The 15520-nt window shown below is 45.7% G+C and overlaps 1 protein-coding gene across 1 annotated transcript in view; it reads right to left on the bottom strand.

Moving 5' to 3' along the window:
• Nucleotides 1-189: 189 nt before the first annotated feature.
• The window catches only part of LOC117008259 (AP-3 complex subunit delta-1-like), a 29995-nt gene continuing 14664 nt past the window's right edge, over nt 190-15520 (bottom strand). Inside the window, 17 exon segments of the mRNA XM_042780033.1 lie at nt 190-2430; nt 2586-2665; nt 3379-3500; nt 3833-3918; nt 4857-4945; nt 5994-6183; nt 6517-6564; nt 6687-6836; nt 7558-7656; nt 8282-8344; nt 9560-9764; nt 10791-10814; nt 11992-12065; nt 12719-12918; nt 13667-13742; nt 14460-14531; nt 15276-15417. Of these exon segments, the coding sequence (XP_042635967.1) occupies nt 2335-2430; nt 2586-2665; nt 3379-3500; nt 3833-3918; nt 4857-4945; nt 5994-6183; nt 6517-6564; nt 6687-6836; nt 7558-7656; nt 8282-8344; nt 9560-9764; nt 10791-10814; nt 11992-12065; nt 12719-12918; nt 13667-13742; nt 14460-14531; nt 15276-15417 (1816 nt within the window). The 3' untranslated portion in view covers nt 190-2334.

Genomic DNA, 15520 nt, shown 5'->3' with positions numbered 1-15520 from the left:
ACAGCTGCTGTTGTAGAGCTGCCTTTCAAAGGGGCGGTATCAGGAATTCCCTATCCCCTTTGGGAAGGGAGGTACATTTAGATCCACTCAAGACACATTGTTCAGCCCTGGGGTAAATCCATGCCTTGGTTTCAGCTCCATCCAAACTGGAACAGTCTTGTGAAAGGAACAGTTACAAAGCCAAAAATCTAACTTTGTTTTGAAAGTTTATTGGATCATCTTGACACAAAATCATTACAGCAGCTTGTGGTATGTTGTTTTCTTTTTCTTTTTTTTTTTTCCAGGGAATGTTGATAGCAAATAAATTTGTGAATGTAACACATCATACAGTTTCAAAATTCTAGAATCACTGCACAGGATTCTGTAAGAGACTCTACATGCTAAAGTGACAGTTTTCATCCATGAATTAAAAAACCCAAACACTAATTGAGGAACATTATCCTTTAAGACAATTTTAATATGTTCAGTTTCTAATACACAACTGGCTAACCAAGGGAGGCTGACCAAAACCAAACCCTCCACATCCTGGCAGCACTGTCAGACACAGAGCTGGGCCTGGCAAGGAACCCAGAGCACCAGAGCAGAGCCTTTGCCAAAATACCTCCTGTGGGAAGAGTGTAAAGAGCACAAGACACGCATAAAGTACAGGACATCACCCAAGGGATAAGATCAACACTTCATCCTGCTCCCTGCAGAGGGGTTTGGTGGTTTGGAGTGGTGGTGGTGCTGGAGACGTGCAGACCCAGCCAGCTCCTCCCTGGGCACCTTTTTGGAGCAATCAACTGCTCCTGACCTGTGCCTTGAAGCAAAAATGTTCCATGGAGTTTTGCTCACTGGGTGCAGAACAGCAAAGAAAGAAATGGAGCAGGGGGAATAAAAAAAGAAGTTGAAAGCAAGGGATGTTGGAGAAGGACATCAACTGAGCATCTTTGCAGGACACCATGACATCCCTTTCCTATCAGTGACTCCACAAGATTCCTATAGTGCAGAATGGGCACTTCCCAGACTCTCCCTTCTTCCCTCTAAAGCAGCTGTTACAGTCCCAAATCTGCAGCTTCTCAGCCCCTCCCCATCCTGGCAGGGAGAGCAGCTCCTCATGACCCCTGTCCTGCACCCTGGCAGGAAGAGGGGATCCTCATCCCCCCTCCTTCCTGCATCTGGGACAGGGCTCCCCACCCACTTCCCCTCTTGCACCCTGGCAGGAGAGGGGCTCCCAATGCATCCCTCTCTCCTGCACCCTGGCAGGGAGAACTCTGCCACAGGGACCCAGGGCACTTGTGCTGCCACATCTGCTCTCATTGCTACAAGGGCAGGGCCAAGGGACACTGAGGGAACACAGACAGAATGACCCTGCTGCTTCCAGAGTCCAGAGGGAGGACATGGAGCTGCAGACAAGGAGCTGCACCCATGGCTCTTTCTCTAACCTGGTAATGGTCAACCCTCAGCTGGTGAGCGAAAGGCTAAAAAAGCAGAAACAGACCCCTTTGGATTTCCAGTTTCTTGCTACAGCTTAACTGTTCAGGAATGTGAAATTGAAGTGGACTCATAGAACACATCAGCAGAGACAGCTCAAAGGGGAGAGGCCTGACAAATTCTCTGTGTGGGGCAGTGAAGGGGAGCACAGACCCAAACAGTAACACTTTCAGCCTGTTTGACCCTTCCACACTCTTCCAGCTGTCACTAAAAGAAGGTTAAGGCTCAAGGCAACTACTATAAACAGAAACTCAAACACCCCAGCTCTCACAGGGCTCCTTTGGATTAGCTCAAGGAGATGGAGGATGTTTATATGCTGATCACAATAGATCTTGAGATAATAATAAATCATATATATATAAAAAAAAACCAAAAAGAGGCCTTCTGGTCCAGCACCAGCCTCTGCTAGAAATATACATCAACTACAGCAGCCCTGAAGACATATTTCATGGCTAAGGATTAAGTCAACCTTCCCTGGCATAAGCACAATCAACAAACTGTGCTACTGTTGATAAAGTCCTGCTCAGTCCCCACCCCACACAGATGAAGGTCACGGGATCATCATGAGCTGCTGAATAAATAGTGCCCCTCCCTCCCTCCCTCCTCCCCTCCCTCCTCCAGTCATGTCACCAGGATCTCTTTGGGCTAGAAAGGGTTAACACCACAGTTCATAAAAAGTTCTGAAAATAAAAAGGTAACATACAGCCTTAAAATGTCTAAACTGCAACCAATGGTGGAGTTAACTGAAAGCACGTGCCCCAGGGTAGTACATGCGTACGAGGGAGAAACTTAACACTTGGGTCTGCTCGTCTTTACACGTTGGGTGTGTTTCTTGTCCTTGGAATATTTTATAAGGAGTATTCAGCACTTGGACAATGTCTCTTTCATCTCATCCAACAAGTTGCTAAGCAGGGTAGAATCATTACATTTCCCATCTATGGATACAGAGTTCTCTCCCTTAGAAAGGAAAAAAAAAAAAGAAAAAGATCCATTAGCTCCTCTTCCAAGTGGGGATAAATGTGTTCCCAGGCAACCTCAGGGACTGGAAAGAGGCAGAGGAAGGCAGGGAAGGCTCCAGGTTTAGCTTCTCTCAGGGGTCACAATGCTCTCACCTTTTTTACCAGTAGGCAGACGTGATGGCCTTGGATAGAACGGCTGTACATGGATGCACACGAATCAACGCGTTCCACAACTGCAGAGAAACAGCAATTTCATTTCATTCCATTCAATTTTAATTCAAGCCTTGCTTCCCCTGGAGAGCAACCATGGCTCTGCCTGGCCTCGAGGAACAGAGGCTTCTACAGAGGGGAGGAGGAAGTCAGGGTTAAGATGTGCCTGGCTCCTCCTGGCTTCTCTCTGGGACATTTCACAATAACGAGGTGAGTCATTTGTATCCTAAGCCACAAATGTTCTGTGGCAAAAACATTGCTCAGAATGTAGATTTCTGCCCCAGAAATGCTTCCAGTGAGGCAATGTCTAATGCAAACACCAGAGCATGATGAAACAGCCAGTTGTTTTGCTTCAGTCAGTGCTTGTTGTTTTAGTTAATAAACCCAAACCTGAATAGCTGGGGCTCTCCCTCACTGAAATGAAGCACTGGGGAAGGAGTCTGAAGCCCTGCAGATCAAACCCACTCTCCAGAGAACAGTTACAGCCTGAACTCCACACCAGCTACTCCCATGATACTGTCACATGCTTCACTGGGCTGCAGGAATTCCACAGGGACACAAGGAGAATTCATTTTGAAGAACACTGCATGCTTTGAGTGTTGCAAAACTGGAGAAAACTCTCCCAAATGCATTTAATCTGGACACCACCTGCTCCTGTGACTGCTGAGCCTCCCCAAGCACAGCAGATTTCAGAATATGGAATTCTGCAGAAGGTTTTGCATAAAGGAAGACTCACCTGAAAAATGATGATGAAAACAGATCTTTGCCAGCAGATGTTGGAAAGAAATGCTAATTCCATCTACTTTAATAGAACTCATGTGCAGATCTCCAGACTCTAGGAGCTTGGCAAAAGCATCACTGCAGAACAGGAAGGAAAGTAAATGTTTTATAAGAAATGCAAGTGAAATCTGTCCCATGAAACAGTCAGGACACAAAAGCTGAAGTGCTACCAAGCTCTAGGAAAATGGGTAATACAGCAAATATGGAAACCACACCCCAGAGTCCCCTGAAGCAACTTGTGCCCTCTTGCTGCCAGAGCTGCCTCTGCCAGCCTGCAGGGCACAGAGCTCCCTCTGCAGAGCCATCTGGAACAGGTCACTGGACACATGAGAACAGTCACCCCTTCCAGACACTGCCCAGCCCCTCAGGAGCAGGCAGAGCTCACCTGCCAGGGGCAGCACAGCACTCACCTGTAGCAAGGCGTCGTGATCAAGTATGAAGCACAACTGAAGTGCAATTTGAAATCTAGTTTTTCATGGGTTGAACCTTCATCATTCTGCAACAGGGCAAAGGAGAGCAGATGAGTGGGAGTCCTGAGGCAGCAAGAGGAGGAGCCCCTGCACACCCCCCACACAGGCACCAGCAAGGAGCTGAGGGCTGAGTTCCCTCTGAAATAGCCTGGCAGGGTCTGAAGGATCAGTCTGACAACCACCCCACCACATCATCAGCCCACTCAAAGATCTGGGCAGCTGGGTTGATACATGCACCTACAACAGGTAAGGGACACCCCAGGCTGCAGTTCTGCCTGCACTCTGCTGAAATAAACTGAGCAGACTGACTTTAAACTAACACTTGGAGGTGTGGTTTTACAGTTCATTTCCTGAGCAAAATAATAAATTAATAGTTCCCAGATTCTTAGGTACTAAAATAGGACTAGTATGCTATTTTTAAAAAACCCTTAAAATAGAGATAATAGCTGACTCAGGAGTAGCCACAACTGTCTCCATTCATTTCCTTTGAGCTGCTCACAAAGCTTTTACATTAATAACTGTACTGAAATAACATCAGAGATGTTATCCAGCTCAATACCTATCAAAAAATGCTTTCCACTGAGCTCACTCCTGGTCTGGGTGTTCACTCTTAATGACTGCATCTAATTCTTAGTTTTGTTTTCCAGCCTTGTACCAGGCTGCAGTGTCCAAGTGAGATCAGAAGGAGCAGACCCTGGTTCCCTCTCTCCCCACCAGCAGATCAGTGTGATTTTCTAGCTGGCAGTGTGGCACATGTTCCAAGCTGCCTTGCTCAGAAATGACAATCTAGGACTTGCTGACGCAGGATTGGGGGCACTTTTCGCACAAGATGTCATGTGAAAATGGGCTGGTGCAGCAGAGATGAAATGATGCCTAAAAAAGCTCGAGAGCAGAGCTTCCCACCCGAGCCTGGCTCCCTGACGCACTTCCCAAGGAAGCAGAGGCAGTTGAGAGCTGCACTTACTTTGACTATAAAGGACAGTGTTCCTTTTAACTTCTGAGCCATAACAATACTCTGAAGTGTAAACACAAACTGGGCTTCATTAGAGATTCCTAGTGTGAAGAGAGGAGAGGGAAAAGTCAGGTCAAAACATGGTTTATAGATCTAAGTAATGGTTAGCATAAACTGACTTATGGGCAGACTATTTTTGAACCAAGTTTGAAATTCTTTGGGTTGGAAGAGAGTTCTACACACAACTGCTGTGGTGAGTCAACACTGTTACAGCACTTGGGTATCTCAGAAGCAGCAATGGAAGCTGGCATTTGTGGAGGTTATTGAACAAATGTCTGGGCAAAGTGTCACATATTTAAACTATTTGCATAACTGGAATTCTATTATAAACATTTCAGAGTAGCTTTCAGAGCTAATTTGAATTCTAATGTTTCTATGTTTTCCTTTTCATATACAAGTCTGTGTCAAGATCTGCCTTATACAGATTTAAAACCAAAGTCAAATAAATACCCCACTGCTTTTCATGGGGGATTGAAAAGCACCCTGAGGCCATTCCAGCCCTCTGTGAGCTGTTTCAGGATTCAAATTAACTCCTCAGTGAAAGAAGGGCAATTCAGGGAAGCTCACTGATTTGACTGTATTACTGTACTCTGTACAAAACCATTATCCTTCACTTCTGTGCTTAATACCTCTGGAGGACTCAATTCCCCTCCTTGCACATCCTTACCACAAACCTTCACTGCAAAAGGCCTCTGCCATTCAAAGAGGGGGACAAAAACTCCAGAATAAATCCAGAATGGATCCTAATGCTTCACAAACCTATTACCATGTTCCATTTTAAATCTCATAGCAAACACATCATGAATTTTGGATTTGTGTAGTCAAAGATGTGCCAGCCTGCAGGCACCTGGAAAAGAAACTCAGAATTTGGACTCCCAGCCCTAGATTAAGGCTTTGCTCTCGTTGTGCAGAACCACCTGCATTACAGCCATACAGGGAGAAGGTTTATCCTCTCCAGGGAACTGTGGGAAAGCCTAGCAACACCCAAGCAGAGATGTTTTCCTGGAAAACAGCAAGACGTTCATGCAGTTCTTGCCACAGGAGGGCAGTGCAGGGCCAGCCAAGAGCCCTGTGCAGAGCTGTGCATACCAGGGGGGAGCTGGAAGGGCACAGGTATCCCATCGTGTACTGAGGATCCTTCTGGTCGGAGCATTTTAGTGTTGAGAGAGTCCAGGACATTCAGTTCCATGCTCTTAAGGAAGCTAGTGCTTTTGTTCTCAAAGATAACAGACACAGTAACTTGGCTGTCATTCTGGAGGTTTCCTTGAATATCATAGGTCTGCAAATGAAGGGAAAAATGTCACAGGAAGGAGTCTGAAACCTCAAGGAACAGAACACAGCATGGGGATAAAACCAGGTTCAAAAAGGAGTTAATCTGTATAGCTGGAGGATTATGGAAACACACTGGTGATTGCCTAAGGACTGGGAAAATATCAACTTAGAAATCAAAGTGGGACACCCAAAGGAAAAGAAATGGAGCTTGGTTATAAGTTCTGCCTTCTGGGATTGAAGCAGCTCTTCAGCAATGTGTATCAAGTCACTCCACCATGCCCAGGGTACCCCTTCTGAGGGAACACAGAGACAACACTTGGAACACAAGACCCAAACTCACCATTTTAACATAAGGGTTTTCAGCAAGAAGGCGGTAACTGGACATGGGCTGAAAAACAAGACAGAAGGCACAGTCACACCAGACCTGATGGCTCTGAAAAGGGCTGGCACTGTCCTCCCTCCCAGCCAGCTGGGCTCTCCTTGTCCCCAGGCCTGGGCACAGCTACTCACTGGTAGTGGTTCATCCTCTAGTGTCCCGTTCTGCACCGACTCTGGGGGCTCCTCCTCACTGTGATGACTCTTCTTTTTGGATTTCTTTTTATCCTTTGATTTCTCTTCTTTCTCTTTCTTGTGCTTTTTCTTCTTATGCTTGGAGGACTTCTACCAAGAAGAACAAGGAACTACAACAAACCCTTAAAGAAACCCTTGATTTCTAGCTGTGACCCCTCGACCACACTTCCAACTCCAGACTCTTGCTCTCTGCACTTCCTGGACTGAGCAGTTTCCCTTTACTGCAGAACCCACAACAGAGCTGCCATTCCTTAAATCCCAAAAGTAATTCCAAGGTCCCAGTAAACCCTGCTCCCCACACCTTATCCCAAAGCAGCCTGGGAACAGTACAGGCTGAATCTCTCCAACTGGAAGCTCAGCTTTAACTGGGACCTGTCCCTGGGCTCAGGGAACAACCAAACCTCTGACCAGGAGGTGTTCACAGCTCCTCAAGGATGCAACATCAGCAGGTGGTCACTGCACTGAACAGGTGCTGTTGGTAAATCCTGCTGCTTTTTAAGGAATTTGAGACAGCAGGAGAATATGGCTGAAGGGTGACAGCAACCTCAGAGAGCCAGAGAATTATGAAGGTTGGAAAAGATCTTAAGGACCATCAGGTCCAACCATCAGCCCAGCACCACCACATCCACAAGTGCCACATCCACAGGTTTTTTTAACACTTTCAGGGACAGTGACTCCACCACTGCCCTGGGTAGCATGTTCCAATGTCTGAAAATCCTTTCCATTAAAAAAGAAAAATCTTTCCTAATATCTCATCTAAGTTTCCCCCAGTGCAGCTTGAGGCAATTTCCTCTTAACTAGAGTCACTTACCTTTCCTTCATCCTCCTCTTCTTCATCTTGCTCTTCCCTTTGTTCTTTTTTTACCTCTTGGGATTCAGCCACCACAGCAGTGCCCATTGCAGGCTCGCTCTGAGGAGATGAGCAGAAAGATTCTGACACTAATGGAAAGCAGTTGGAACAACCCAATCCCACACCAAAAGAAACTCAACAGTGACAACTCTTCACAACTGTTATTTCAGAAATGACATTAGGCTAACATGGTATCAAGACTTTCATTTTATGCCTCTGAAACCCAACAAATGTGATCACCTGAGGACACGACTCCAAAGATTTCCTCCAAGGAATCCATCCCCTTATATTCCTTGCCTCTTCCCCTAGAATTCCCATCAAAATTCATGAGATTTCTTCTTTCACACTCTGTCTCTCATGTCTATTAATGTTGCTACAGTCTACCTCATCCTGGGAAATAAAACCATACAACTGGATAACATTACACCCACCAATAACAAAATCAACCAAGCCTGGAGCTGCACCTGTATTTCTATTTCTATTCTTGATCTGCACAGGATGAGCCTGAAGTCTCCCATTACACTTTCCCTGAACTGGGCTGACACAATATCTCTGCTCCCCAGCAGGAAGCTGAGGAGATGAAGCTGATGTTCCCCTCTGTGCTGCAGCATGACACAGCACTCCTGCACAGCTCACAGGCAAGAAATAACCAGAGAAGTTTCCTCTGATGGGGGAAGATTCCTACCTGTGGCTGGGGCATGGGAGCAGCTGGTGCAGCAGTGGAGAGCCAGAAATCCAAGTCCTCCCCCTGCATTTCAGGAGGAAAAAACCCATTGTCATTGTTTTTATACCTTTCTTAAAAATAAAATTTAAAATGCAATAACAACAAAATACAATAACAGCAACAAAAGAAAAATAAAAACCAAAGGATTACAGGGTTGGAACAACTGTCCTGTGAGGAAGGGCTGGGAGAGTTGGGGGTGTTCACCTGGAGAAAAGAAGGCTGCAGGCAGACCTCAGAGCCCCTTGCAGGGCCTAAAGAGGTACAAGCAGAGTTGGAGAAGGACAAGGGATGGAGGGACAGGACACAGGGAATGGCTTCCACTGTCAGAGGGCAGGGCTGGGTGGGATATTGGGCAGGAATTGTTCCCTGGGAGGGTGGGCAGGCCCTGGCACAGGGTGCCCAGAGCAGCTGTGGCTGCCCCTGGATCCCTGGCAGTGTCCCAGGCCAGGCTGGGCATTGGGGCTTGGAGCAGCCTGGGACAGTGGAAGGTGTCACTGCCATGGCAGGGATGAGCTTTAAGGTTCCTTTGAACCCAAACCAGTCTAGGTTTCTGTGACTCTACAAAATTACATCAAAACTTGAAGTTCCCACAGAAATGCAGCACTCCAGAGTGCTCCTCATGCACAGATCTGTGATACATTCAGGAACAAACACCCCAAGAGGCTTCACTTCAGTCTTTGAGCACTTCCAAAGCCAGGCCCAGCTGACAGCACCTGCCCAGCTCCCCCACACCAGGGTACCCCCAGCATGCCAAGTGCATTCCTCTGCAGTGCAGAGGGAAGGGACAGCTCTGCAGGGGGTTAACAGGAGGATACTTCAGATCCTGAGAGCAACTGGCACCTAATGGCAGGGCTTTAACTAAAAGGTTCTGGAATACATGGGAGACAGGATGCAGAACAAATGACACTCACAACACGAGTTCCAGATATTTTGCTAAGGAGTTCCCCTCTTGGAGAACAGACAAAGTATCAGGAAACTCAGTTTCCACGTGAGCCCTGGCAGACCTGCTGTGTAGGCTGCAGTAAGCTGAATTTTGCTAACTTAAGAGGCTAAGTAAATGTTATTTTTATTAACAGAAATCTTTAAATACCTGCTGCTACAGTTGTAAAAATTTAAGGAAATAGAGGTTGAATGCATTCAGCTGTTTGAACTGTCAGATGCAACTGTTCCTAAGCAACAACCTAAACTCAATAATAAATAACAACAGGAGCTAAAATAATGCATATCTTGGAGAATTACCTTTTTTTCTTCTTCCTCCTCCTCCTCCACCACCTTTTTCTCTTTCTTCTTTCCTTTATCTCTCTCTTTATCTTTATGTTTCTTTTCCTTCTTCTTGGGTTTCTTGCTCTTCTTCTCTACTAGGGGAGCTTCTGAGTCTGGTGACTTCAGGGTCTCAACATTCCTGTGTCTCTGCACTGGCAGCTTCTCACTGTCTGCTAAGGGTCTTGAAAAGAAAGAGCTCATTACCTGCTGCACACAGCCTCCCTCAGCCACATGACCTGCCCAAGACAAGGTGAGCTTTGTTTTTAGGGAGCTGGCCTGAAAACAGCACATACTTCTATACCTGGGGTTTATTTATGCAACTGCAGACACTGCCCTTGTGGGTGAGGAGTCAGAGGAAACCACTGAAGGTGACTGAGAGCCAAGGTGTTGCTGTTTAACCCTTAGAGGTGGCAGCCTGCAGGCTGAGTAACACCCACAGAGGAACAGCTCCATGCAGTGTTACACTGCATTTCCATGGAATCCCTCTTCAAGGAAAAGCAAGGATGTGGAACAGCGCTTCCAACAGAGTGGAAATTTGAGCAGTGGAATGCCAGCATGGCTCCAGCAGCCCTTGAAGGGTGTGTGGGGTTTGTTGTTTTTGATCAGTCCAACTGGGAATTATTCTAAGACCTTTTTATTTTGGAAGTTTGCCCTATGAATTTCTGCTCTACTATCACATTTTAGAAGTTAAATGTAACTTCAGACACCTATTTCCAAAAAGCACCAATAGCAGTTCACATTTACACTGTATCCTAAATCCACTACTTGGGAAAAAAACCACCACAAAAATTTCTCTCATTCTTGTCAAACATTTCCAGAAATCAGCAAGAATTTCACCAACTGCATCATTTTCTATTTCTTAGCTTTTATTTAATGCTAATTTTCACATTTGCACAGCAAACATCAGTTTAGGAAGATTTCTAATGGCCTCAATTGCCTCAATATTTTTGCTTATATTGCATTTAAGAACCAGAACCAATTAATTTTTCACTTTCAGACACTAAGGGAAGATTGAACAGCAAACAGGCCTCATCTTTTACTATTTCAGTACACCTGCAGAGGAGCAGCATTGGTGCTGAAAGCCAGTGACAAAACAGACTCACAAATGTGAGGGTCTCTGATTTAACAGTTCCACCACCCTTCAAGGACTTGCACTGTCCAAAATCAATCAACCTGACAAAGGTCAACACTCAGGAGATATTCTTACCTGGAAGGCTTCCCTGAAACCAGACTGCATGTGAGCGTGACAGACAGAGCAGTGCAAGCACAGAAAGAAAGAGAGAGGACACAGACATGAGAAACCATGACAGGAGAGCACAGCACTCATGGCACAGGGGAGAGAATGGATGGAACAATCCAACAGCCCTGGATGCCTCCTGGAGCACAGCACCAGGGCCTGCTCTGCTGGGTGTGCCCAGCACTGGTGAGAATCACCATACAAATACAGGGGCTACAGTCAGAAATTAATTTCCTTTTATACATTTGTCCCTGTAGACTTTGACTGGCCTTCCAAAAAAGGAAGTTTCTCAGAAACTGTTTTATTCACTTTTAAAAATGCTATGACACTTTTTCACAAGGTACTGAGGGGTCAAAGTCCTATAAATTTGGAACTGCAAAAGAAAGGCACAGACTGACAAGTACCAGAGGAAGAGAGATCCTACACACACCCACATGGGCCTGCACAATCTTCCAAACATTACAGGAGGCATCCCTGGACCATAAATCAGCAATTATTTTTAGTATGGTGATTTTGTAAACCAGCAACTAAAAAATAATTCAAAGCAATCTCCATGTGCAATACTGAGCAGTGTACAGTCACTCAGCCCAGTGCCCATGGCCATGTGGGTGCAGGAATCGAGCCTGGCACTGGCACAGCCCCTGCAGCTGGGTGGGAGCAGCCTGCTCACAGGGCTGACCTGCAGCTCAGTCACTTCAGAGAACACAACACTGGTGCCACACTGAAGGACTCAGGGCAGTGAGGTGGGACAGCCTGGGTGCCACTGTCAGTGATCACTTGGCATGGACACAGAGCTTCTGAGGGGACAGATGGACACAGGTCACACTCAGGGCCAACACAGGTCACAGCAGACAGGGGGACACCTGAACCTCAGAGTAACCCACACCTCACCCAGTGACTCTGGCTGTGCTCCCAGACTCCTTCAGGCACACTTACACTACATTTAGTGACTGCCCTGCCCCTCCCAAACCTCTCATACTCAGGAGCTGAGATTTTATCATCAAAGCTGGAGTGGGAGCCAAAGCTGGATGAGCATCTGGTGTTTCCTCAAAGCCATGGAGAGAAACTTCAGCCTTCCCCCTCTGGCCTGTAGTGCCTTCACCTGCTCTGCCCCAGCCCTGCCCTCAGGCATTCCCTTAGCAGTGAACTCACACACAAAACTGTCACTTACTTATCCAGATCTATGTCAAGTGCCTTATAGGGGTCATTGGGATCTTTGTCATCTTCATCACTGGGCAAAGCATTCTGCAGGAAAGATAGAGACATCCACTGAAGCAGCAAAGCACTGGCAGTTTTCAAACTCAAACCTAACATCACCCAAATTAAATTTCTTTCAGACTGTGAACCCTGCACCAGGCCAGCTGCAGTCAGGCACAGTAAGTTATAGGAACAATGCACTTCAAGGCAGCATCCAGTTTCAAGAATAATTTAGAACAGAAACCCCTTCTTCATAAACAGCAGGATTTGAATTGCTGCTGTTCAGTTTTGATTAAAGGAAATTTTAGAAACAAATACAGATGACATCATTAGCATCTGCAATTAATTGTCATCAGCTGCAAAGCTGCTGACTAGACAGCAAGTTACTGTCAAAGTGAAGCAGCAGAGCATAATAAATGCTATTTGGACAGTGTTACTGTCAGAGCAGGGATGAACATTGTTTTGTTGGTTTTGATTTTTTTAATAGCTTCAGTGGCAATTTTTGTCTTTTTATGAAAAAAGGACAGTAATTTCTTCCCCTGCAAAGAACAGCCTGGGATCATCTCAGTCATTTCTGAAACAGCTCTGCAAGACAGCACAGCTCTGGAACTGCCACATCACAGACTGGCTGCAGTTGTGGGGACAAAAATCTCTCAAGAGCTGCACACAGACAAATCCCAGACCCCAGCACAGGAACTGACCTCTGGCATCTCCTCTGTGATGATGTCCACGTGGTGAGCTGGGGCAATGTCCTCCTCACTCTCTGTGTGCAGGGAGTTGTGGCGATGGTGTTTCCCTCTCTTCTCCTTTTTCTGTTTCTTTTTTTTCTTGTCTTTCTCCAGTTTCTGTTTATGCCTTCGCTCTTCTTCCAGTTTCACATACTGGTCTGACATGGGCATTCCTGGGGGAAAGCCAAGCTGCTTCCAGTACAGACACATGGACTGAGCACTGAGCACAGGGCAGGAGTGTACCCTGCTCCTGCTGCCCAGAGCCAGCTGGATCCACATCACCTCACACAGCCCCCAAGCACCAGCTTTGCTGTCCACTCCATCTCTCAAACAGGACAGAGCTCAACCCCATTCCCTGATTCTTGGCTGCATTACAAGGAGCATCCAAACACTGAGATTTTAATGAGAATTGGTAACATTGCTGCTGTACTGACAACTTGCAGAAAAAAACCTTAAATATTTGCACTTAGAACTCGCCCCTTGCAATGTAAGGCACTTCATCAACAGTTTTTCAGTGCTGTATCCAACCACTCCTTAGATACACAGCTACTTTTGATAACTGAAACAAGGTATTCAAACAGTATCTCTACCATTGGATTCTATTTCACTTCTGATCACCTCCAGCAGACCTCGAAGGTATTTCCAAGGTGATTGCACCCACACAGAATAATAGTTTCTCTACATGTTACAGACCTGGCTGCACTATATTCCTAATCAGAGAATAATATTTTTAATATTATCTTGAAAGCAACTCAGACTGCAAAGTACAATTTTCAAATATAAATTAGGAGATACACATAAGACTTTAATTAAAGTGTGTTCCTTTCCCTTCAAAACCTCAGGTGGAAGTCCAAAGAAGGAATTATGACTTTTGCTAAACAGAACTTCTTTAATTAAATTTCAAAGATGAGTTGTACTTACCTGGAACTTTTAATGGGACAGAAAGGTCGATCTGGACCACAGGAATATGTTCCACCCCTGGAGTGTCTTGGTATCGCTGAGGAAAAAAAAAGATTTTACATTCTGAGCACTGCCAGCACCAATTTCTGTAAACAGGCACATTACAAAACATCAAGCAGTTCAATACCTTAAGTGAACATTTTAAATGATAGGAATGGAACATCTTGTTAATAATCCAGGTGTGGTAAAAAAGTGTTTTAAAGCCAGTTGATTATTATAAAGGACCCTAATCTTAGCAATTGCTACTGCCCTGAGGAATTATTGCAGCTCTCTGAAGAATTTTTGGTTTTTGTTTTATTGCTAATAACTTGCAACTTCAGAAGATAAATTTGGAGATTGGAGGAACATGGGGCAGTCTTTTGGATACAGAGGGAATAAAGAAACTTCTTTCCCTGAAAAAAGTGTTCAGAGACCACAACAAATCTGTGATCCACAAAACACAGTGCATGTTCCAGGGTCACCCTCTGCAGGGCTCTGAGTGAGGTGCCTGGGGATGTGAATGCTGCCATCACCCAGGGCTGGGACAAATTGCACAGACTCTCACAGGCTGTTCTGGGGGTACCAGTTCACTCAGGAGATTCTCAGCACAAACAGCATTTATAAAAACAGCTGTAGGAAGCCACTGCAGCCCACATTATAAAGTCAGAACTGCAGGGGAAATACCAATGTCCCAGAGGGGGCTGCAGCTCTGACATTCAGGGAGCCTTTACACAGTGACAGCAGAGGCCAGTGAGATACTGCAATTCAGACTCACCTTCTGAGGGGAAGGAGAGCTTTTAATATAAAATGGGTTGTTTGCCTGTTCTTGTTTCCGGGCTTCTCGACGCTAAAAGCAAAAGAGGATTTGCAGTTACAATGTTTGTTTGTAAGCAAATATACAGAAGACACCAAAGTGCAAAACAAAAGCTCCCTGTGTTTTTGTAACAATTCATAACTACTGTGAAAAGACTAGAGCAGAGCAGCCTGTGTGTGATGAAGCAGTTCTGAGTTGTCAGACACAGTAGGACAGAACTGCAGGTACCATTGCTAATTCCATCCCTGGAAGAGTTCAAGGCCAGGCTGGAAAGGCCTTGGAGTAACCTGGGCCAGTGTAAATCACTGCCCCTGGCAGAGGGTGGAACGAGATGAGCTTTAAGGTCCCTTCCAACCCAAATCACTGCATGACACTGTAACTAATTTTCCTTAGAGCACCCTTCTTTGTTTTTTAATGAATGACTAGAGAAAGTAACTCCCCAGACACCACTTTTTGATGGCAATTGGAATGTTTCTGTTTTCATTTCTGCAAGGAGAGGAAGAAGCAAAGATTGACATAACAAATTCTCTCTGTGAAACCACAGAGGCCAGAGGCAGGAAAGGTGGGATCACTGCTGAGCACAATCCTGTTGCAGCCATTCACAGAAGCTGTTGAAGCCCATGAACATGAGCTCACATCAGTGACCAGCTTTCCTGAGCTATGGAGAACTCACAGGCTCCCTGGCTATGTGGAGAATCCACAACAGCCCCCACTGCTCCAGCACCACTTACATTACTACTGAATTATGTAGGGAACAGCATTTTAACATTCACTCACTCTGGCCAGTTCCTCTTCATCTATTTCTGGCTGTCTGTGTCTGGAATGCCTTTGTTCCTCCTCATGAAATATTGTTTTGGGCTTTTCATCTTCAGACTCGCTGTCTGATGGAGGCTCATTGATCCAGGCATCGAGGTCCAGGCTGGGAAGAATTGCAGCAAACAAACAGCTTGACTCAGTACCCCTGAATATTTCAGTGCCTCATCATATACTCTGCTTTATTATTTGAAGTTTAAATAAGGGTT

This window comes from Catharus ustulatus, chromosome 29, assembly GCF_009819885.2.
Source record: "Catharus ustulatus isolate bCatUst1 chromosome 29, bCatUst1.pri.v2, whole genome shotgun sequence".
Classification (NCBI taxonomy): domain Eukaryota; kingdom Metazoa; phylum Chordata; class Aves; order Passeriformes; family Turdidae; genus Catharus; species Catharus ustulatus.
The sequence above is the reverse complement of the archived record's forward strand: the minus strand, read 5'-3'. Positions and strand labels throughout refer to the sequence as shown.